Below are 26,095 nucleotides of genomic sequence, written 5' to 3'. Positions count from 1 at the left end.
CTCTTTTTTGACTAACAAATTTTATTAAATGGCGAAAGCTTTCATGAATTGCAGATCAGTTCATGACATGCATAGATGAGTAGCTGATGTTTTTTCTGTGAATGATTACTAATTGGTCGAATATGGTTAGATTTGGTACAATTATATTGTTTTACTGTGACAGGATAACTTTTTCTTGCCAGAGAAGAAATCCATCATTTAAATTTCCATTTCTCACTCTTCCAGGCAGAAAAAGACAGTAGTTTGCTGAGTAAGTTATGGATGAGTGGCTTGCAACATTGCTTCTTCGGTGTTAAAAAAAAAATACTTGGAGATGTTCACAGCTAAGTTATAAACCAGGCTTCTGTGTCAATTGAGTCTATAGCTACATTTGAATTCAAGCCACATGTATTTAAGCCAAGAGAGAGGTTCTATATTACTTACTTTCGTAACTATGAAATAAATACCACTGTGTGTGATACCACAATCAGTTTCATTCATCTAGTAGCTTTCTGCATTAACTATAAAAACAGATTTTCAAGCTGAGGCCCCAGTGGTGTTTGTTAACGTAAGGTCCAGCTATTATGCAAAATGAAAATAAATTAAACATAATTATGCACAGTGGGCATAACCTTACCTAGTCATGTTGTAAATGATAAAGTTGTCTGCCAAGACTTCTTTTCTTTAAAAGTGACACTGATGTACTAAAGTACTAGATCACCTGATTGCACAGCTTAAAAGCTTTCATAGTTGCAGATGCAATATTAGTTAAAAAAAAAAGCTTTATTAAGACATTATACAAAAACATTAGTATCATAAACTCCCAGAAAATTGATAGATCTTATATTGTGCTATATTCTATTATAGTATTATAAAATGAAGCCTACATTCATAGAAATTTAAAATATTGGCTATTTACTTCGTGTAAATGCTAAAAAATGGAAAATAAATATTGCACTAAAATAATCTTTTCTGCAATGCATGAATAGGAAAAAATAGGACTATTTTATGATATGAAAAGTTTTTATAATTTAGAAGATTAGTATTTAAATAATACATTGATTACTGGGTTACTGCAATAACCTTTTCCTTCAAAGACATTGTCTAAATCAATTTAATTACCAGGTACTGATATTTAAAGTTCAAAAGGGAAAAATACTCTATCTGTAAGATGTCATGTTCCAAATATTTCAAAAGGAATGTTTCTGTCAGGCAAACCTTAATCATAAGTATACTAATTAAATAGTGGGCCCAGAGGGGAAAAAAGAACATATCCATACTTATCTTTAACCAGAAGAAAGACTCTATCCTTGAAATCTTTTCTCAAATCATATAATGCCAACAATGCATCCTAATCATTTTTTAAAAAAAATATTACATATGATTCAAGGGGATTTATTAATAGTATACCAATGGTTTAAAGGAGAAACAGCATCCTCAGGCAGAAACAATTAAAATTGATTGAATACAGTATATCTGATTTACTGCTGTACTACATGGAATTCCATCATAGATAAACCCTCTCCTTATCCAACACATTTTTTATTGTTGTATAGCATTAGCTACTGAATACCCCTTAGATTCCAGCAACTTTGTTCAGATCATTTCACACTTGTGCTATTTGCCATTTTCTTTGCATATGTTAATATTCAATTCATATGTTAGAACTATGTACCCTTTTTTATCCCCTTTATTGCGACTGTGCATACATACACACACACACACACACACACACACACACACACATACTGGATAGTATATGTATCACCCAATCTTAGTACCAGGGGTCTGGGAGTTTGAAGGTTCTGCTCAGTATCTTAACTGTTCCTAGAACTGTACTCTTCTAAACAGAAAATTCTGATGTTATTCCTGGGATCTGTTGAAGGTGAGAGTTACAACCCCAATTGCTCTTACCACTAGTGGGACCACCCCTCCTACACGCCCTGGTTACTTCTCCAGCTTCTTATATTCTTTCTTTTTGATGTTAATGTTACTTGGCACTACAACATCTATGACTGTTTCTGCCTTCTGGTCCTTGTCTATTACCATGATGTCTGGTTGATTGGATAGTACCTGCCTATTTTCTGGCTCTGGAAATCCTACAGGATCTTAGCTCTCTTATTCTCCATGATCTTCTATGGGGGTCCCCCACCTAGAGATGTGTCAGATACTTAGTTGTGACGTTAATATATTCTGCTCTTGCCTGCATCTTACACCCTGCTACTGTGTATTTGACTGTCTCTGAGACTCCACTGCATACTTTGAACATTAGGTCATGTGTGGTAGACCCTTGCTTCTATGGACATTGTGCTTCATTCTGTTCTTGTGCTACTATGATCAGTGACTGGGAAGGGACATGTGCTGATGGCATGGAACTTGTTCTTGCGATTCAGCTGACTCTTTAGGACCTATCTTATCCTTTGGTGGTATAAACAGAAATATACAGTAAAACTAGAAGGCAAATCCTGAGAATTCTGTCCACCTCTCTTTAAAATCAGCGGCTAACAGTTCTGATAGGCCAGTAATTTAAAAAAAATCTACACTGAAAATTTCACACTGCGCTAAAGTAAAGAAGTAATTCTCATTCAAAAAAGATGAGATGTAGAATTCAAGAAATCTTAAAATATATCTGCCAATCTAGAACAGGTAGGTAAAAACATTAATTCCAAGAAAGTTAAAAGTGTCTGCAATAGGAATGGAAGGCATTTCCATTATTTCAAGTGACCAGTTAAAAGTGTGGGCAACTCCAATTTGTCTTTTGACATCTCCTATGAGAGAAAAATGAATCTTCTCAGACTGGAATCAGTCAACCAAGAGACAAGAAAGCTTGTAATTTGGAAAGGGACAACACTACCACAAGGATTTTGGAGATAAAAGTCAAATTTGTGTAAATTTATTTTTAAAATACTTAGTTTTATTTAGCACTTGCTTGATACCCGTGCTTTGCTACGAAACTATGTCGTCAGGCTTACTTTTGGGGGAGGAAAATAAGGAGAAAAAAATTATGCCTCTGCCTACCAGCATCCATCGGTATTCATCTGGCTAACGTCCTGTCAGTGTGTGAGAGAGTTGAGGGCTGTTTGGAAACTGAAACAGTATTTACTGTGTGAGCAAGAAGGAGACAGCAAGGAGTGTAGGTATGGCTTAGCTCAACTGTTCTGTACTAAAGCTGCTTGGTGCTCTGAAACTAAAACTGAAAGTGAAACTCTCCTCTGCTTGTGTTTTGCTTGTATTTGGCAACTTGAAGTTGGAACAGATTTCTTTTTTTTTTTTCAAAACAGTTTTATTAATTTTAACAACAAACAAAAACACATAAAACATAAAAACATCATCCTTTCCTTCATGAGTTTACAGACAGTGTATCGGTTGGTTTATCACTTTTTTTGTGCATCCATTTCATAATCTCCATTGTAGTTATATTGCATAATAGCTCATATTATCAATCAACAATTATATAGCCTGATATCATTATTAAACAATCATTTGACTATAATTTTATTAATTCATACTTTAGCGAGATAACTATAGTTTACTTAATTTATTTTATAGCAAATCATAAAGTCATAGCAAGTCTATCTTAATAAAATTTTATAAAGATAATATCATAGAAAAAAAGGAAATATGTATTCATTGTTTCCTAAGGTTCTAAATATTCTATTATTATATTTTATTATCTAATCATTGATAGAAAAGGTCCCAAACTTCATAGAATTGTTTATCTTCTTGTTCTCTAATTTCAAATGTCAATCTACTCATTTCAGCACATTCCAATATTTTCTTAATAATTTCTTCCTGTGATGGTATTTTCTCACTCTTCCAATTTTTAGCAAATACAATCCTAGCCGCTGTTAATACATTTACAATGAAATATTTCAAATTTTCATTGTATGCATCAGGTAAGATTCCCAATAAAAAAATCTCTGGTTTTAAATCTATATGTTTCTTTGTCAAATTCAAGTTATGAATAAAGTTAAGTATTTGGGGATATATTTGACGTCAAGATGCATTACATTGAAAGAGAATAATTATATTAAACTCAACAGCAGATAGCACTTGATTTGAAGAAATGGGAAAACCTACAACTGTCATTGATAGGCAGAATTTCAACAATCAAGATGAATATTTTACCCAGAATTTTATATTTGTTTCAAGCAATACCAATTAGGCTTGGCAAAGATTATTTTGAAGATTTAAATAAAATTGTGTTGAAGTATATATGGCAAGGTAAGAAAGCGAGAATAAAATTAAAACTTCTACAAGATGCTAGAATTAGAGGAGGAGTTGGCCTCCCTAATTGGGAGTTGTATTATCAAGCTGCAAATTTGATGTGGGCTAAAGAATGGATAACATTAAGAAAGACTAGATTGTTGACACTAGAAGGACATGATCTATTACTGGGCTGGCACGCTTTTCTGTGGTACAAGGGAACTAAATCGCAGGGCTATTTTAGAAGACACTATATACGGGAGTCTCTATGGTTAAACTGGGAGAAAATTAAGAGACAATGTTATTTGAAAATCCCATTTTGGTTATCAACTATTGAAGCTTTTTCTTATCCTATAATATACAAGAAGGAACAAACAGTTAGATATGGGGAAATATTGGATGAAAAGGGTGAACTTAAAACGATGCAAAACTTAGAAGAACAAGGTATAAAGATGAATTAGTTTTCATATGCGCAAATACACTCAAGGTATGTTAAAGATTCTAAAACGGAGGGATTTTATGATAAATTGACTGATTTAGATAAGAATTTGACAGGTACTGATGAAAAAGTGATTAAAAAACTATATGGTTATTTACTGGAAATTAAACTAGAGGAAGAACAAGTTAAAGAAACAATGATTGCTTGGGGGAAGAATTTTGGATATGGGATTGATCTAGAGAAATGGCAAGAATTTTGGTCTCAAAATTATAAAATGACAATGTCAACAGCATATAAAGAAAATTTGTATAAGATGTTTTACAGGTGGCATTTTCCCCCAACAAGAATAGCAAGAATGTTCAAGAATAAATCTGAAAAGTGTTGGAAATGTCATCAGATACCTGGCTCATATTACCATATGTGGTGGACTTGTGAGGACGCTAGAAAATATTGGACTAAAATTCGCATATGGTTGGAAAAAATGACAAAGGAACAGATTTCTTTTCAGGTGGGGAGGGAGAGTAGAACTCCTTAGCATCAGAGCATATTAATAATATACGAAATACTAATGCTATGATGGTCATTTCAAAAAATCCTTTCTTGGTGAGCACTTAGAAGCCAAGGGGAACATACATGCCAAATTTCAAGTTTGTAGGCTTTACAGTTCTGGAGATTTTGTGAAGATGCATAAGTGGTATTTCGCTTTTATAGATATAGATTCAATTTATTTCTGTCTTTCTGTGCATATAGCTTTTCATATCTGGAAATAAAGCTATTGAGATAAAACTTTAAGAAGCGTCCCCTTTTTCCATTGCCTGCTTGCCTGCCTTCCATTGCCTGTCTTCCTTCCTTCCTTCCTTCCTTCCTTCCTTCCTGCCTGCCTGCCTGCCTGCCTGCCTGCCTGCCTGCCTGGCTCTTTCTTTCTTTCTTTCTTTCTTTCTTTCTTTCTTTCTTTCTTTCTTTCTTTCTTTCTTTCTTTCTTTCTTTCTCCTTTACTTTTAAAAATAATTCAATGTTTTTTCAAAATCAAATTCTTATTAATTTAACATTGCATGCTTTGTTCTGGTAATTTACAGAAAAGGGAGGAAAATTAAGGCAATAGTTTTGTCATTGCTCATGGCCTTCTCAGGAAGAAATCTATACAAATTTTCATGAAGGTTGCTGGGAAGGGGATCTGTGAATTCACAGTTGTGCTTGCATATAGACCACTTCAGTAAAACACAATTACTCTTCATATAATTAATAATTTAGATGTTTATTGATTCACAGAGTATGTTCTATTCATGTCAACAAATGTAGCTGTGCCAGATAAATATATATTTTAGTAAGTATAAATTCTAGGTGATTATCGATGAGATAATGATTTAGCCTAAGATCTATGCAACCCACTGACAATTAGATAGTGTCGATAGATAGATAGATAGATAGATAGATAGATAGATAGATAGATAGATAGATAGATAGATAGATAGATAGATAGATAGATAGATCGATCGATCGATCTTTGGTTGTTCGGGTTTTCTCCCGCGTAAGATTCGAAGTATCTAGGCAACGTTTCCTAGATACTTCGAATCTTACGCGGGAGAAAACCCAAACAACCAAAGATCCACATACAAATACCATGAGAACTCATATATATATATATATATATATATATATATATATATATATATATATATATATATATATATATATATATATATATATATATATATATATATAAACTATGCACCCTGACTAAAGTACTGACAGCTAATGGCTTCCACAAAAGCAAAATCACCGGCTTGATCCACAAAAACACACTGAGACATAATGGAGACCTAGAAGATGAACAGACCTATGGAACAGCTGTCCTGCCCTACATAAGAGGTACTACAGGCAAAATCAGTAATATACTACACAGGCATCACATCAAGACTGCCTTCAAAACAGACAGAAAAATAGCAGCCATCCTAAGAAACCCCAAAGATAAAATTGACCTGAAAAACCAAGGCATATATGAAGTCCCCTGTGCATCATGCCCTGCCACATACATTGGACAGACCAATAGAAGAATAAGTACCCGCCTGGATGAACACAAAAATGCAGTAAAAAAGCTGGAACACACTTCCTGACTAGTCCAACATATGAAAGCAACAGGTCATAGCATTGACTTCAATGGCACCCAAACCCAACCCACTATAGAAAACCCCAGCCACAGAATTATCAGAGAAGCCATAGAGATTGAAAAAAGACCTGAAAACATGAATAGAAGAGATGATTCCACCAGACTGTCAATTATTTGGAAGCCTGCACTCACAAACAAAAAATCTCCATACCACAAGCCAGGCAAACACCTGGGCACAAACAGACTCCCCAGATACCTCCAGCTCAAACCCACCCCAACCAGGCACCCAGATGAAACCTAGCTTCCTAATAAATGATAGCCGTCCATTTACTCGCGGCCAAGCTGCACTAAAAGCCTCCAACAATGTTGCCAGCCAATCAAGACAAAAAAAAGGCACAAAATAGACAGAAGATATTAGAAATACCAATCAAGCAGAACACAGCAAACTCCAAGACCAATAAACACAGACCAAGACTCCCAACCAATCTGGATGAAGAAAAAACCATTCTGGCACAGCAGTTGGCTAGCCTCAAATTTAAAACTGAAATGGTTGTGAAAGTCTGACTCACACACGAACACAATACAGAAGCTTGATGATGGCAGATGAGATTCTGCCGAAACGTTGCTACAACTTTAAAAGCACAACTATAATGACGTGGGAAAATACCTGAACAAAGCTGAATACCATACATACACACATACACACACACATATATATACATACGTGTGTGTGTGTGTGTGTGTTTTCTTAAGTTTTCGCGGGTATCTATACGTATGGTATTCAGCTTTGTTTGGGTATTTTCCCTCAGGGACGGGAGGCTAAAACATACAACGAACGGTTGCAGGAAATGGGCTTAGCTAGTCTAGTAAAGAGAAGGACCAGGGGAGACATGATAGTGGTCTTCCAATATTTGCAGGGCTGCCACAGGGAGGAAGGGGTCAAGCTATTTTCTAAAGCTCCTGTAGGCCAGACAAGGAATAATGGATGGAAACTGAATAAGGAGAGATTTAACCTGGAAACAAGGAGAAACTTTCTGACAGTGAGAACAATCAACCAATGGAACAGCTTGCCCTCTGAAGTTGTGGGAGCGCCATCAGTTGAGACTTTCAAGAAGAGATTGGACTGCCATTTGTCAGAAATGGTGTAGGGTCTCCCACTTGGGCGGGGGGTTGGACTAGATGACCTACAAGGTCCCTTCCAACTCTGATTATTTGTATAAGTAACTCGTCATTATAGTTGTGCTTTTAAAGTTGTAGCAACGTTTTGGCAGAATCTCATCTGCTCTCATCAGGCTTCTGTATTGTGTTTGTCGTGAGAGTCAGGCTTTCACAGCCGTTTCGGTTTTAAATTTGGTGCTAGCCAACTGCTGTGTTAGAATGTTTTTTTCTTCATCCTGATTGGTTGGGAGTCTTGGTCTGTGTTTATTGGTCTTGGAGTTTGCTGTATTCTGCTTGGTTGGTGTTTCTAAAATCTTCTGTCTGTTTTGTGGCTTTTTTTGTCTTGATTGACTGGCAACATTGTGTTCCTGTATTGGAGGCTTTTAGTGTGGCTTGGCTCTGAGTAAATGGACAGCTATCATTTATTAGGAAGCTAGGTTTCATCTAGGTGCCTGGTTGGGGTGTGTTTGAGCTGGAGGTATGGGGGGGGGTCTGTTTGTGCCCAGGTGTTTGCTTGGCTTGTGGTGTGGAGATTTTTTGTTTGTGAGTGCAGGCTTCCAGATAATTGACATTCTGGTGGAGTCATCTCTTCTATTCATGCTTTCAGGTCTTTTTTCAATCTCTATAGTTTCTCTGATAATTCTGTAGCTGGGGTTTTCTATAGTGGCTACACAGAAACCTATCTAACAAAGCACTTGCTTATGGACTCATCTTTCAGATGACACCAAATGAGGAAATCTTAATAGTTCAGCATCTATCAGAGATTGCTGACCTGATTATGGATTTACATCTCTTTTGACATATAATTGGTCCTGTATCTGATATGTTTCTGGTGTTAGCTTAAAACTAACCATACATTAATTAACTGTAATTCATACTTTTACTGTTTTACTTACAGGATTATAAGAATTTAAAATGTTAATCATAATGTTAAACATTAAATGTTAATGTTAAAATGTTAATCACAATCATCAATCATGGTATCACAATTGACTGTAACATAATAATTTCAAACTTGTACTGTTTTTTTCCCAGTAGTCATGAAGTCTAATTGCTCAACTGAAAGTCTTACGTCCTATAACTCTTTGCTTAGACATGCCTAGGTACTCAAAACCATGAAATAATCCTTGTTGATCTGGCTGACAATACCATAGTAGGAATTTGTTATTGTTATTGTTCTTACCTTTGTTACTGGGGGACTCCTGACTCCTCCTTAGAAGCCTATGTAATATGGTCATTCTGTACCAGAGACCATAATACCTAGGACTACACAATCTCTTTAGAACTCCAAATACAGACATTTAAATGTTTTGCCCTTAATTTGTAGTTATAAAGAAACAGGTATGGATAAATGACATTGGAGGAGTTGCAGCAGAAAAGTCAAAGAGAAAGATCTAGAAAAAAATATTATTACTTTAATTGGATTTATGGTTTCCATATACTTCAGATGCTACTAAAATATTTGCTCATAATGAGTGGGTAACACATATAATTGTAGAATTAGACATTTATTTGTATTTCCGATTATGGAATTGGTAAAATAGCAATAGCACTCAGACTTATAAACCACTTTCACAATGCTTTAACAGGCCTTTCTAACCAGTTTACAGAGTCAGCATATTGCCCCCAACAACCTGGGTCCTCATTTTACCAACCTCAGAAGGATGGAAGGCTGAGTCAACCTTGAGCCTGATGAGTTTCGAATGATCAAATTGCAAGCAGCTGGCAGTCAGCAGAAGTAGTTTGCAGTAATGCATTCTAACCACTGCCCCACTTTGTCAATATGCCAATGAAGGCTTTTGCATAGTTCTGTTTAGTAATCTCAACATGTAGTTTTATTATTAATCTTAATTGTATGTGTGGAACATACAGCTTTCTTTACTAATGATAAAGGAAATATTAGCTTTGATACATATGGCCAAGATGCTTTAAAGCTCACTTTTACCACAAGCTTGTTCCTGTAATTCTGTTCAAGACAGGATCTGTAAACTAATGATTATCTGCATTTTGAGCCCTACCCAGAAACAAATTATTATCTAATAATAGATAGGGTTGGTGTTATAATACAAACTAGGGTGACTCAAATCTTAAATAATTTGAGTCTTAATAAATCAAGCAATTATTTATGCAAAAATATGTAGAAATACAAGAATATTTATTCAATATATCCTTTGGATATTGAATGTGAGATCCTTTAATCTTATTTGTCTGCCTAATACTAATTAATAATGGGAATCTAATGTTTGTCATCTCTGAATTATAGAATATTTTATTAAAAACACAATTCCTTCTTTGCAATGAATGTTTGTAGCCCTGTTGGATGTGGCTACTACCAATAATCTTATCTCAATTGTTCTCTTTTGAGATAGTATGCTTTTCATTGAATCCCATCCCAAATATTTGTGGAACAAGTTAAATATAATGATGTTAATATTCCCTGAAAGAAAATACGAAAGAATGAATGAAAAAAAATGGATATAAAAAATAAGATAAACAATAACACAAATGTGTTTATGTATACAAATTACTAAAGCAAATAAAATTTGGGTATTAGTTTTTTCTTCTTGCATAATTAGATTGCAGCTTATTATGTTTGGTTTGATTATTTATTCTTTGAATTATTTATTCCTTAAACACAATGGAAAGATGTGAGCAAAATAGATATTAAACCATGTAATAAATATATTTTGTAGTGCATCACATTTTATTTTAAAAGATAATCATGGTCCATTATTTTCTTTTAAAGAATATATCTAGTTTCTGGCAAGTGTAGAATACAGATTTCCAGAAAGAAGTATTCAAGTGAAGATGTCCTTCATACTGTACAGCTGTTAATATTATGTAGAGGCTAAATATGCACACCTGTACTTAGGCAATTTTCCTTCTTTTTTCAAAGACAATATGAAGATCCCATTAAAATGAAAAAGAATTCCTTGTGGACTGGTTGCATAGTTTCTCTTCTTGTTTATGTGCCCTAGGGATGCATATTTAAATCTGAAAAATATTTATCCAGATGTGTAGTTAGTTATAATAAGACAGTTATTGTATACATTGTGTTGACAATGAACCAGTCTCTGAATGATTTTTTTTCCAGTGGCTGGCTATCAGGATCTTCTCAAAAACCATCTGTAAATACTATGGAGATTTATGTCTTTCATTTCTAAAAGTCTGTGTTATGACCATATGTAGTTGCATATGAACACATGCATTCATTTAATACTCTTTGAATATTTATTTTGTTTCCACTTCCTGACTCTTTGCCTGCTTTATTCCTTATGTGGAATTATAGCATATGAACCACAATATATTTCTCTTGCCTTCTTAACAAAATTGTAACTTTCTTTTTAGATCTCCCCCCGCCGCCGCCATGTGTGTGTCATGTGTTGTGTGTGTTGATAGTTCTGGGAAACTGAACCAAGGCTTGCTTGTAACTTAACAGAGAAATCATTATTTTATTTGAATTTTCTAATTTGCTTTTGTTGATACTGCATGTGTATATGGTATATACACATACATATTAATCTGCACATGGGGGAATGCACACACATAAATATATGTATTTACGCATTTACTTTTTCATTATTAGGGAATAAACATAAATCAGGTTTAAAACAAAAGGAAAAGAAAGAACTACTTAATGTTTACAATTATTATTTACAAGTATTATTTTTACACAAAGAGTTTCTAAATAAACTAACTGCATGTGCACAATGATTTTAATAGTTTGTGTAATGTAGAATTACATTTCATTCAGCAGTTTTTGTAAATTCTGTGTTTTCCTGAAAATATGATGTACCCTGAAAACAAGCCCTACCCTGATTTTCCATGCCTATGACTAAAATAAGCCCCCAAATAAGCCCCAGTTAAGTCCACTGTCTGGTTGTATAAGATGGGGTGAGGCGCAGGCTTAAAAATCAAGCTAGGGTGGGGGTGAGGGGAGAAGCTGCCTCAAGTGCCTGCACCCACTTCCTTAGGACCGCCGCAGCCAGGCCTCCTATGCCCCAATACCTGTCATGCCGCTGGCTGACTTTTTCTGCAGTCACTTGTGGCACAACATGACTGGCCGCTTTTTCCTGTTTTAGCTTTACCCTCAGTTGGGAGCAGAGTGATTTGTGGCAAAATGGTGGGTGAATTTGCTTGCAAAGTATTCCTAAATCCTCAGCAAGAGGGGAGGGAAGCTTGGATAGTAGGCTGAGAAAGTGGAATTAATAAGAGAGGAGTGCAGAGACCCTGGCTTGTTTCTCTCCCCCAAATTCCACCAGAAATGAGTTGTAGCAGTGGTGGTGCTGCTTGTGGTAGGCTGCAAGGCTTCTGGTCCAATTGCATAAGCAAACAGCTACACTGCTGTGATGAGGCTCACAGTGTCCTGCCGCAACTGGATGCACCAGGGTAATGAAACTCGCAGTAATGCCACCACTCGTGCATGCATCATCCTAAGCCTTGCGGCGTCCTGCCATGAGAGGCTGCACTATTGCGATGAGTATTAATATTTAGAAAACATTTAGAAAAACTGCTGAATAAAATTTTATTCAACATTACATAAACTATTGAATCTTTTGTATATGTTTCAGTTTTGAATGAGTATAGTAATAGTAGGGGCACGGTAGCCTAGTGGTTCAGATGCTAGGCTTTTTGACAGAAGGTTGACAGTTTGAGATCCAAGCTCCACTCCTGCTATTGTTCTAGTTCTTGCCACCCTAGCAGTTTGAAGCGGCGCGGTCTATATAGGAATGTAATGCTCATCTCACATCCAATCAGTGCCAATGACGTTCAAGTCTATGGACTGGCTGCAGGCAAAAATTAGGAAGGACCAACTCTTATGCCCTATGGAAGACCGAATTAAGAACCTTTTTGGTATAAAGGTTGGGTCTAGCTGGAGGACAATTCTGTCAGGATGGAAAATGTAGAGATCCTGTCTCACTGATAAAGCTGCTAGTTCGGAAATTCTTCGTGCTGAAGTTATTGTGACTAAGAAGACCACCTTATAGGTTAGGAAGCGGAGACTCAAAGTCCTTAGGGACTCAAAGGGGCCCTTTGTGAGAGCTGTTAAGACTTTGTCAAGGTCCTAGGTTGGATATCGATGTATCACTGGGGGTTGTAAGTTTGTGGCCCCCCCTAAGGAAACTGCAAATGCGCGGATGATAAGGAATTGAGCGGAGATCACCCCAAGAGATGACCGAGGCTAGGGCCGCCACTTTTCTGCGTAAGGTATAAGGGGATAATCCCTTGTCCAGGCCATGTTGCAGGAACTCCAAAACTTGTGCCACCGATGGAGAAGTAGGGTCAATGTGTAAATTTGTGCATCAATGACAGAAGATGGACCAAGTTGCATTGTATATACGATTTGTAGAAGGGCGCCTGGCCGCTTGGATGGTAGAAATGAACTTGGTGGAAATTTTCTCGCTCCTCAGACGTCTCTATGGCTTGGTGGAACCATTGCGGGTCCGGGTGCTGAATTGGGCCTTGGGAGAGTGAGACTCTGTCTGGTGGTATTCTCCATGGTTCTGCAGATGACAGACCCCTGAGGTCTGCAAACCAAGTCCGCCTGGGCTACTATGGTGCCATTAGCAGCAATTCCGCTTTCTCCTCTAGGAGTTTCCGTACTACCTTGGGGATTATTGGAAGTGGGGGAAACACATACAGTAGGCCCTGGGGCCAACTGCAGCAGAGCGCATTGATGTTCTCCGCCCCTAGAGATGGGTACCTTGAGATCAACCTGGGAAGTTGCGTGCTGCTGGGGGATGCAAACAGGTCGATGACTGGTTGGGCAAACCTCTGGGTCGCTTTCAGAAACAGGTCTGGATGTAGGAGCCATTCCGCCTGATCTACCGTGACCCTGCTCAGCCAGTCTGCCTGGGTGTTTGACAGCCCTGAAATGTGCTCCGCTTTGATGGAAAGTAAATTGATCTCGGCCCAAAGGCACAGTCTTTCTGCCTCTCTCATCAGCTGTCTGGAATGTGTACCTCCCTACTTGTTGAAGTGGGCCTTTGTCGTGACATTGTCTGTCAGGATGAGGACATGCTTGGACCGGAGCTGCGGAAGGAAACTGCAAAAGGAAGCTGCGAAGAGCCAGGTGGACTGCTCTGAGCTCCAAACCAATTTATACTGCAGGATTGTTCTGGTATGGTCCAACACCCTTGTGACATGTGAGACCTATAGTGAACCCGCCCAGCCAAAGAGACTGGCATCCATTGTGATAGTGACCCTGTAGAGGTCTTTAAAATGACAGCCCTTCTTGATAGACAGGATGGTCCACCAGCGAAGAGATCTCAGGACGTTTGGCGGGGGTTTCACTCGGATGTTGGTGTTGTCTCTTCCTGACCATTGGTATGGCAGCAGGTATCATTGCTGTATTCTGGCGTGGCGCCAGGCCCAGGGAACAATAGAAATGCAGGAGATCATTTTCCCTAATAATTTGGATAGGGTGGCTAGGGGCACTCACTTAATGATTCTGATCTCCTGAGATAGTTGTTTAATTTTCTCCTGCCTGTCTGGTGAGAGGAAGACCTTACCCTCCACTGTATCTATAATAGCTCCCAGGTGAATTAGCCGGGTTGTGGGAGCTAGATGACTCTTAGCCCAATTTATAGAGAACCCATGTTGTTGTAGAGACTGCAAGGTAATAAGGGTACCTGATTTGGCCTGTAGATATGAAGATGACAAAATTAAAATATCATCAAGATAGCACTGTAGCCTGACAGGTGCATTTCTAAGATGAGTGGCCAGGGTTGCCAGTACCTTAATAAAGGTCCTGGAGGCAGAAGCTAGACCAAAGGGGAGGGCAACGTACTCAAAGTGCAAATTGTCATAACAGAAACTGAGAAATTTGCTGTGGGAAGGCCGAATTGGAATATGTAAGTATGCCTCTGTGAGGTCCAAGGACGTTAAGATGTCACCCTGTCTAATGCTAAGCAATATAGATCATAGTATGGTCTTTTTAAATCTTCTGTAGACCAAGAAGCGGTTGAGGTGCTTGAGGTCTAAAATTGCCCTCCATCCACTCGAACTTTTAGGTACCACAAAAACCTTTGCTGTTGGTCTGGTGCCACTGGTCGAATGGCCCGGATCTCCAGTAGGTGGTTGATAGCAGATTGCATAAGAGATCTTTTGTCAGGGTCCCTAGACCTTGGGCATCTCATGAAAAAGTTCGGAGGGATGGATTGGAACTCCAGACCAACCCAGACCTAATCGTGTTTCTAACCCAAGCATCAGATGTCGAGGAGTCCCACTGATCGGCAAAAAACTTAAGCCTGCCACCGATGGAGGCGTCCAAGGAATCATTTAGGGCAATGGAACCCCCTGGTTCCTGTTCCTCTGAACTGCCTCATGGATTGCCCTCCCCATTTATTTCTGTCTCTGAAATCAGACCTCTCAGAGGTCTGATTTCCCTGTCAGAAACTGGAGGACCTTTGGAACCTTGGGAAGTAGAGTCCCTGATAGGAGGAACGAAAGGAAATCTTTCAAAATGGCTGGGAAATGCTGGATTCTGACTTCCGAAAAAGGGAAGGATCATTTTTTGTTCCTCGTTTCTATGAGGAGTGGATCCAGGGCATTGCCAAACAACTTTTCACCCAAAATAGGCACTGAGGCAAGCTTCCACTTATTTTTGATGTCATCTTGCCAATGCTTAAATCAAAGGCCCCGCTTTGCTGATACTTGTGATGCAATGGCTCTCGAAGAAAAGTTTACCATATTAAAAGTTGCATCCACCGAAAATTCTGCTGCCACAATCACTTTGGCAATGATGAGCCCGAATATTGGAGGATGGGATGGTTTCCCACAGGTGGTGAAGCCATCTGAGGGAAGACCACATGAAAAAGCATGCAGCTGTGGATGCTCTTATAGCCCATGCATCAGATTGATGAGCCCTCCAAAGAGCTAATTCTACCCTCTTATCCTCTGGCTTAAGTGCATCCTCCAATTCACTGGGAATAGCGGAAGGGGAATCCAAGGCCACTATCAGATCATCAACTGAGAGTGTGTTTAGGAAATTGGAAAACTCAGGGGCAAGGTTATAAAATTTCCGGTCAAATCCAGTAGGAGTAGGGATCACTGCTGTGGAAGCCCACTGTTTCTGCACTAAGTCGGAAAACATCTGCAGGGCTGGTATTATATCAGCCTAGTTTACAGGCTGAGAAAAAAACAAACCATCTGCCTCCTCCTGCGAGCTTGGTTGCTGAGAAAGGGTAGTAGCTTTATTAAGGTGCAGAGTTGTCTTGGCCTTGAATAAAAGTGATCTGAATAACTGTGGGCGAAAAAGTCCCGTGAAAATTGGTTGGTCAGGAGTGAAGCCCTCATCATCTGACATGCCCCTCTCCAATGGATCTATCTTTGAGAGAGCTGGATCAATGTCATGAGCTGACCCTGCCTCTAGGTAGTCCATCTGTTGTTCTTGATCCCCCTCTTCCTGAAACCCCTGGCATGTCTGGAAAGGTAGAAAATTCCCCTTGGGGATGTACCTGAGGAATTTGAGGTTACATCTCGGTGAGTGACTGGCTTGAATGAGATTCGCATTCTGAGATAGTAGACTGTCTTCTGGCCCATACAGACTGCTGAACGCCAGCTGCAATCCCCTGTTCCATCCATGGCCTCATCCTGGGGGGTACATCCCCAGGGAGGGAATTATCTTGGCGGAGGCTGGCTGCAATTGGAGTAAATGTGACCTCGGGGGCCTGCCATAGTGCGGCTGCTGTTGTTGAGGTACTGGGCAGAGGCTACCTAGCACAGCTCTGCCTGGATGGAAGGGAAAGATCCAGGGGAGGAAGAGGGGGTGTATGGGCCTGGATGTTGCAAGTGGGAGATGGTGCTGGAGAAGTCTGGTCTGTCTTCCTCATACACTTGTTCAATTGTTTCTCTATAGCCTGATGGTGTCTATGGGCATCCTTCTCCTCAGCCCTTGAAGGTCTCTTGGGAGCTTTGGACTTACCCAGGGCCCTGGTCATTGTTCTGGACCTAGAGGCCTTTGAGCCCTTGCCGCTTGCCATTTCCACTATAAATTTGTGATTGAAGCTTGAATATAAGGTGGTTAGCACACCTAGGGGCCTGCTCCCAAAGTAGCAGGATATCCTTATAAACTTCTTGTAATCCCCCTTCAAATTTAGTATTTGTAGAATTAATGTCCAATCCAATCAATTGAAATCCAATTATCAACACCTCTTTAGGCCAGAACTGTGTTAACAATGGCCTGAGACAGCTGCTCTGCACAGGTGGACTTCAACCTTGGTGCTCACTATGAAGCCGCTGGGCTTATATTCTGTGAGGATTGGCCAACAAAGCAGGTCTGCTGCTCGGTGCTTCGGAAGCAGGGAAGCCAAGCCCCTGATCTCTACGAGGGGAGCCCAGTAGGGAAAAACAATCCTCTCACCAGTATTTATTTGCTTTCTGTTTTAATGTGAGTGGGCGCCACGTGGTCCTCAAAATGGTGCCTGCCACTACTTGGTGCAGCCTTAAGAGTCCACCAGCTGGTTCCTGCCTAAATCGCTGTTCTGAACAGCACAAAGAGACTATGCAGGAAAAGGATTGGAAGCACTTATGCTTCCAATCCCCTTTGGTGTTGAATGGGGGAAGAGCCTCGGCTGTTGAAAAGCTGAACACAAGGCAAGCTCACTGTTTGGAACGGCTCTGTTAATGATCGGAAGATAGGTGGATTGTAAACTGCTCTTGCGATCTCTTCTCTGAAAGAGGAAATGAGCCCCGATGGCCCAATTTTGAGGAAAAACGTCTGATGCTGCAGAGTTTCAATTTGGTAATTTGATCCTTGAAAGTCTATCCCTCTAGAGAAGCGCTATTAGCCCCAAAGGCCAGGATGTTAATAAGCCATTGGAGGCTATTGTCTAGATGACAAAGGAGCTCCTGAATAAGTGAAAAAGCAAACCTGATGTTTGAATCTCTTTCATTTTAGCTGCTATTTTGGCCAATATGGAAAGCTACCTATCTCAACGAAGGCTGAGCTAAAACTGGGGGACACTGGACTGGAGTCCTGTGGAGGAGGAGGAGCGTCCTGCAAATTAAGCACAGCCTATCCAAGAGGAGACTGAAGCACCTCCCACTACTGGATGCTCTGAACAGCTCAAGGGAGAACATGGCATTCCTTCTGAGGTGGGTAAAATGAGGACCCAGATTGTTGGGGGAAATATGCTGACTCTGTAAACCACTTAGAGAGGGCTGTAAAGCACCGTGAAGCAGTATATAAGTGCTATTGCACTTATAAAGCGATATATACGTTTAAGTGCTATTGCTATTGCAATAAAATTATCTTCTATTTAAGGCATTTTCCTTCAATTCATATTAAGATTTCATATTTAAGTTGTTTTTAAGAATAAAATAAATTTCTAGAAAATCAAGTCAATACTTATTCAAGTTACATTTTTAAACTAAACTAAGCTGCATTGGGTTATATCCGACAATTACTTGACAAAATTAAACATACCCTTACACTTTCATCATTGATAGAAGGCCTGCAGAAAGTTTACTTCCCTTGCAAGCTTTTCAGGACACAGAAAGACAACAGTTTTCTTAGCAATAGCTGTCAACTTTCTGAGAGGAGAAAGTGTTGTCTCTGTCTTGTTACAATTTAGTAAACATGTTGAAACTGTTTTATTTAAATGTACTTTTGATCTGAAAGTACCTATTTTGGGTTTTGACTTAACTTTATTGCATTTATTTTTTGATTGAATTGCTGTAGTAGACTCAGTTGGTGTTGATTATTGTGCCCACTATAGATGATGATAACCATTGAAAAGTAAAATAAAATTAGGTAGCTGTAGAGCAATAGGGTGAACTAAGCTACTTTAATGAACTATTATGAGGATTAGTTGGAATCCCATATTCTTTGTAGATCTAGGACAAGTCACTATGGCAAATTCGCCATAGCCAAAGTCCTTGTGAGTCTAGGACAAGTTACTGTGGCAAACTCGCCACAGCCATCTCGTGGCCAACTCACTGCAAGACAATCCATGTCAGATAACTCAACACAATAAATGTTATCCACCACTGTTTCTTCTACATTACTTCCATTTTTGTCAATGGAAATAATGTCAAAGAAATAGTGGATAATATTTATCATATTGGGTTATCCCACATGGAATAGTCCCATGGCAAGTTGGTAATGGCAAGATGACCACAGAGATATGGCCATGAGTTGGCTGCAATGAGATGGCCACAATATGGCTGTGGTGTGTTGGCTGCAATGAATTAGTGACTCAGATGAACATGGAGAACAAGAGATATTGCCAAAAAACATTAAAGGAACAAATACTATGACACTGATGATAGAGTTAATAGAGAAAAGAGAAAACAGGATTAAACAACAGAAGAAGACATTCTACCAGAAGAAACTTCAAAAAAGAGAACAAGAAAGGGTGGGGAGAAGTTGGGTGACTGGCAGATGGAAATAAAAAGGAAAGATCAGGAAAATTTAGAAAAGGGAAAGCTAGCTAAAACTAAGAGAAATGACAAGGCCGAGAGATTTAGAGATAAGGGATAGATATGATATAAAAGGGGGATGCCACATGGGAATGTATTTGGGTATTTTTTATTAGGAATTTAGAATGGGGAGATTTGAAACTCAAAATGCATTGGGAATTATCCTAAGAATATTAAACTATATATGAGAAAACAAATTTGGATTAATCATATTACATTTTTATTGGTATCAATATATGCGCCAAATGAAGAACAAGGGAAATTTTTCAAAGATCTTCATCAGAAACTAATAGGCTTCGAAAAAAGGAATATTTGCATGATAGGTGACTTCAACTCCATTGCTGACCATCAAAAAGACCATAGTAATGTGAATAAGAACAAGAAAGGGAAAAGAGAATTTTCTATGCCTTGTAAGGACATGATGAGAGAATTAAACTTAATAGACTTATGGAGGAAACGAAACCCAGAAGAGAAACAGTTCACATATTATTCAAATCCACATAGAATCTGGACTAGAATAGATATGGCCTGGATGGATGGGGAATTGGCTAATGAAATAAAAGAAATTAAAATTCTACCAAATGAATGGGCTGACCACAACCCAATACAATTAATTTGGAGAGATAGGAGAAAAACAAAGAAAAGATGGACACTATAAACACCCAGTTAATAAACGAAGAAGAGTACATTAACAAGCTGAAAGAGGAATTAAATTATTTTCTAAAAGAAAATAATAATGAAGCAACTACAAAACAAAATATTTGGGATACAATGAAGGCAATTATAAGAGGAACGACAATCTCTTATAATGCCATGAGAAATAAAAGAATACATGCCCAACAAAATAAATTCCAACAACAAATTAAAGAATTAGAAATACAATTGCAAAAATCCCCTAAAAACCAGAGAACACAAAATCAGTTAATAACAATTAAACATAAATTGAACTTACTTGAACAAGATAAAATAGAGATTAATTTGAAAAGGTCCAAACAAAATTATTTTGAGCATGCAAATAAACCAGGAAGATGGCTATCCCATAAACTTAAAAAAGAGAAAGGAAAGAGATTGATACACCAATTAATGGATGAGAATGACATCTTACAACATGAGATAGAGAAGAAAAAAGATATCATTTACAACTATTTTCAAAGATTATATAAAAAGGAGGAAGTTAATGAAGACAAAATAAGAACTTATTTAGAGGAGACGAATGACAAGGTAATTGGAGAGGAATGGATAGAATTATTGAATAAAGATATTACGTGGTCTGAATTGATGTCAGCAACGGAGAACCAAAGTAATAACAAATCTCCAGGACCAGATGGGATCCTGGCAGAACTATATAAAGCAATATTGGAACCAGTAGGACCACTGATGCTGGAAGTGTTTAATGAGGTACTTCGGGCAGCCAAGATGCTGGACTCATGGAGGGGGGTGCTGATTTCGCTAATCCCGAAGGAGGATGCAGATCATAGATACATTAACAACTATAGACCGATTTCACTTTTAAATGCCGATTATAAATTATTTACTTCTATCATAGCTAATAGAGTAAAACAAGCTTTAAATCCATATATCCACGAAGACCAAAACGGATTTCTTCCGTTCCGACAAATAAAGAACAATTTAAGAACCATTATTGATGTACTAGAATATTATGAAGCTCACCCGGAGAAACAATCCGCACTCATGTTTTTAGATGCTGAGAAAGCATTTGACAATCTAAATTGGCACTTTTTAATTCAAAAAATTTACAATATGAGCCTTGGCACTAAATTTGAAAATATTATAACAACAATTTACAATACACAACAGGCTAATATACTAATCAATGGCGAACAAACAGGTCCAATAAATATAGAAAAAGGTGTCAGACAGGGCTGCCCTCTCTCACCTCTCCTTTTCATTTTTGCCCTAGAATCTCTCTTAACACGGGTGAGGCAAAATTCTGAAATTAGAGGAGTGAGGGTCAAATCAGAAGAATATAAATTACAAGCGTTTGCTGACGATATGGTTTTCTTTCTGGAGGAACCCTTGAAAAAGGATTTAATCTAATAAAAGAATTAGAACGATTTGGCGCAGTGGCAGGATTAAAAATTAATAGAAAAAGACGAAAATTAATGACCAAAATTTAACAGAAAATCAGAAGGAAGAATTAGAAGCAATGATGGGGATACAGGTAACAAAAAGGGTCAAATATTTAGGAATATGGTTAACTTCACAAGGTAAATCACTTAAAGAGAACAATTATGATAAACTATTTCAACAAACAAAGAAAGATTTAGAATCCTGGAATAAGCTGCAGCTATCCTTATTGGGCAGGATTGCTTCGATTAAAATGAATATATTACCAAAATTTCTTTATTTATTCCAGACGATTCCAATTAAGTTGTCAAAAAACTTTTTTGAAGATTTAAATAAGATTACACTCAACTTTATTTGGCAGGGGAAAAAACCTAGGATCAATGTAAAGGCCCTACAAGATGCGAAAAGTAGAGGGGGCCTAGCTCTGCCAAACTGGGAATTATATTATTCGGCAGCTATCCTATTATGGTTAAAAGATTGGGTGAATCTACGTAATAAAAGAACTTTAACATTAGAAGGGCATGACCTCCAGAGAGGGTGGCATGCCTTCTTATGGGAAGTGGGGAAACCCAAGCAGTCTTACTTTCATAGACACCTCATTAGGGACTCATTATTAATTAATTGGAAAAAAAATATGCAAAAAACACTATTTAAAAATTCCGATCTGGCTATCAACAACGGAGGCAATGGTACACCCCAATAATTTGGACATAACAAAAATGATTAAATATAAAGATTTATTAGATCCACAAGGAAAATTAAAAACTCGACAAGAATTACTAGAACAGGGATTTAAAATTGACCAGTGGTTATATATACAAATTCATAGCAGATACAAACAAGATATAAAAGATTTTGGAATTTATAACAAACTGCAGAATCTAGATAAAATTTTACTAGGATCAAACAAAAAGAACATATCCAAATTTTATAAATACTTACTGGAAGTAGAATTAGAACAGGAAATAGTCAAAGGGAACATGATAGCCTGGAGCAGGAATATCGGAAGAAGTATTACATTATCAGAATGGGAAAAGATTTGGAATAGAAATATTAAGATTACAAAATCGGCAGCATATAAAGAAAATACATATAAAATGTTTTATAGATGGCACTTGCCCCCTTCGAGGTTAGCGAAAATGAACCCAAACACTAGTCCAAAATGCTGGAAATGTAAAAGCATAGAAGGAACCTACTTTCATATGTGGTGGTCTTGCAAAGAAACTCAGAAATATTGGCAAAAAATCAGAAAATGGTTGGAGGAGATAACCAAAGAACAAATCGAATACAAACCAGAGTTCTTCCTACTAGGGATCTCTGATAAACATTTACCTAAAAAGATGAAATATGTAACAATTCATATACTAACTGCGGCCAGATTAGCATTCGTCCAGTGCTGGAAATCACCCCATATACCTACAGAACAAATGGTTATCCAGAAAATATGTGATTGTGCAGAAATGGATAAATTAACTATAGCACTTAAAAATAAAGAGTCTTCAACATTTTATGATAATTGGAACTCTTGGTATAACTGGTTACTTCAGAGATAAACTGCTTAATGAACAATGGGTAATTTAAGCATAGATATTGACAAGATGTGTGTATTTAAATTAAGGTAGGAGAATTGGATCTTGCAGAATGTCAAAAAGGATATCTGTCCGTTTTTAAATGTATTTTCTTTTTTCTCCGCTTCTTTGTTTCTTTCTTTCTTTACATCTCTTTTTCTCTTTCTTTTTTGGTTCGTAAGACCGAGTGTTTTTCTTTTTCTTTTTCTCCTTTTCTCTCCCTTTTGTATATGTAATGTCGATATGTTTTTAATTGTAAATTCAATAAAATTTACTTATAAAAAAAAAAAACTATATATGAGAAAAGTGAAGATGAATTAAGTGATGTTAAGAGAGTTTTATTATTATTAATCTGTTCACATGTATGCATATATGCATGTATGTATGTATGTATGTATGAATGTATGTATGTATGGTATTCAGCTTTGTTTGGGTATTTTCCCACATCATTATAGTTGAGCTTTTAAAGTTGTAGCAACGTTTCGGCAGAATCTCATCTGCCATCATCAGGCTTCTGTATTGTGTTCGTCTGTGAGTCAGACTTTCACAGCCGTTTCTGTTTTAAATTTGGTGCTAGCCATCTGTTGTGTCAGAATGGTTTTTTCTTCATCCTGATTGGTTGGGAGTCTTGGTCTGTGTTTATTGGTCTTGGAGTTTGCTGTGTTCTGCTTGATAGGTGTTTCTAATATGTTCTGTCTGTTTTGTAGCTTTTTTTGTCTTGATTGGCTGGCAACATTGTGTTTCCTGTATTGGAGGCTTTTAATGCGGCTTGGCTCCGAGTAAACAGATGGCTATCATTTATTAGGAAGCTAGGTTTCATCTGGGTGCCTGGCTGGGGTGTGTTTGAACTGGAGGTATCGGGGGAGTCTGTATGTGCCCAGGTGTTTGCCTGGCTTGTGGTGTGGAGATTTTTTTGTTTGTGAGTGCAGGCTTCCAGATAATTGACATTCTGGTGGAGTCATCTCTTCTATTCATGCTTTCAGGTCTTTTTTCAATCTCTATGGCTTCTCTGATAATTCTGTAGCTGGGGTTTTCTATAGTGGCTAAGGTTTTGGTGCCATTGAAGTCGATGCTATGACCTGTGGCTTTCATATGTTGGACTAGTGAGGAAGTGTGTTCCAGCTTTTTTACTGCATTTTTGTGTTCATCCAGGCGGGTACTTATTCTTCTATTGGTCTGTCCAATGTATGTGGCACAATACAGAAGCCTGATAATGGCAGATGAGATTCTGCCGAAACGTTGCTAAAACTTTAAAAGCACAACTATAATGATGTGGGAAAATACCCGAACAAAGCTGAATACCATACATATAAATTCCCGCGAAAACTTAAGAAAACATATATATATATATTCTAAATGAAATAGAAATTATAACTGACTAAACAAAGGATATGAGAAAATAAAAAGTATGGATCATATTGGAATTTTATAATGAGAATATTGCATTATAATTAAAAGTAGGGAAATGAAACTTTATTTAAATTATAGGGGTAAAATTTGGCTATGTGGAAATAAAGAAAAAATATGAAATGGTTATATGAATAGTGTTGGAATAAATATAAGATATATTGTAGATTGAGGAATATACCATGTAGATCCTAAATATTAATTTTATTTTAATTTTTTTAGTGTTTATTATACGTTGGTCTTGAGTTAATGAAGATAATAATGTGTAAGGCAAAATAAAATAGGTGGTAAGCTGAAAATGGAAATAATAGGGGATAAAATATTGGAAATATATGTGAGGAAATGATTTTAATATTGAATTAATGAATTGAAATATGAAATGGAAATTTATTTAAAGATTAGTGGAGTGGATAATAATTTGATGTGATACTAAATACAAAAGTTGGAAATGTAAGTATGGCTATGTATAAATATTGTAATCTGGAATCACATTGCTCATGTGAAGAGATGTGTAAGACATAAAAATAAAAAAACTTTTTAATAAAAAAAAAAGAAATAGCATCTTCCTAGAGACACAGATGACCTTGGATCTGTTAATTTTTTAATGTTTATAAAACCTCACTATTCTCTAGGCATTTGCACCAGGAGATACATAGGTAGGTAGGTAGGTAGGTAGGTAGGTAGGTATATGATAGATAGATAGATAGATAGATAGATAGATAGATAGATAGATAGATAATATGCACACATAGATATATATACATATATACATGAGATGAAACCAAATATTCAACTTTTAAGAGATTGCTGAGTTAAAATTTAGAGGTAGTTGTTATGCAGGTCTATATTACAATAAATGTTTTTATTTTTGATGAATTTTGTGCTAAATTGTGTTAATAAATCATATCATTTGAAGAACATTACACTTTTATATTTTTCTCCCAATAGTACTATTTTTAGTACTGATTTAAAAAGCAGGCAAGTTTTCAAAACTATATTTGCATCTGATGGAATGTTTATTAAAGCATGACAATGGCATGAAGGATCATTAATATAAGAGATATGGATGCTACATAGAACTATGAAAAGTAAGTTATACTTGGAAAAAAGACACTCTACCTGTATAGCCCAGCGAATTGTCTTCATTATCTAAGGTGGGAAGTGCTGTTCCACTGTCGCTTCTTCTCCCTAGGTCATCAGAGTCTGTTGAAAACAACATCAGAGCTGCTGATGGAGTGATAGTAGTAACAGTAGTTGTAATTGTCATCAAATAATGTCCATTCACAAGTAAATCCATATAAAGCAGAAAAACAAATGGTGACAGCATTAGACTCTTCCATAACATTGAATAAATTAATTTCTGAAATATCTTCAGCATCATTATTCCACTTTTCAGTTTAATAATCCCTAAGTTTTAATCTTCTAATGCACTTCCCTACAATTCACAGCTCTGAAGCACTATGTTTAGACTCTTCAGAGCAGCCAGCACAAGCTGTGGCAGACATATGGGGAAGAAGAGGCAGGGTGGTTGAATGCTAGCATTGCTAATTTTCTATCTTATTGTTAATCAAAGCTATTGACTGGGATCACTCCCACCATTGCTTCATCTCCTGGCAATTACAGACTCAGGGGACTTTATCTCATTGCGGGAAGAGGGAAAGCAATGTCTTGTCAAATAGGCTTGTGTAAGTGCTATTTTGAGTCTGGAACTGGAGCAAA

General features: G+C 37.4%; 1 protein-coding gene across 1 annotated transcript in view; it reads right to left on the bottom strand.

Annotated features, from left to right (window-relative positions):
- The window catches only part of ROBO1 (roundabout guidance receptor 1), a 311,709-nt gene extending 285,952 nt beyond the window's left edge, over window positions 1-25,757 (bottom strand). Inside the window, exon 1 of the mRNA XM_087937498.1 lies at window positions 25,496-25,757. Within this exon, the coding sequence (XP_087793624.1) occupies window positions 25,496-25,757 (262 nt within the window). The remainder of the gene's footprint in view (window positions 1-25,495) is intronic.
- Window positions 25,758-26,095: the final 338 nt, after the last annotated feature.

This window comes from Pseudonaja textilis, chromosome 7 (assembly GCF_049901715.1).
Source record: "Pseudonaja textilis isolate UNSWEBS1 chromosome 7, rPseTex1.2, whole genome shotgun sequence".
Lineage (NCBI taxonomy): Eukaryota > Metazoa > Chordata > Lepidosauria > Squamata > Elapidae > Pseudonaja > Pseudonaja textilis.
This window is presented reverse-complemented; position numbering and strand designations above follow the sequence as displayed.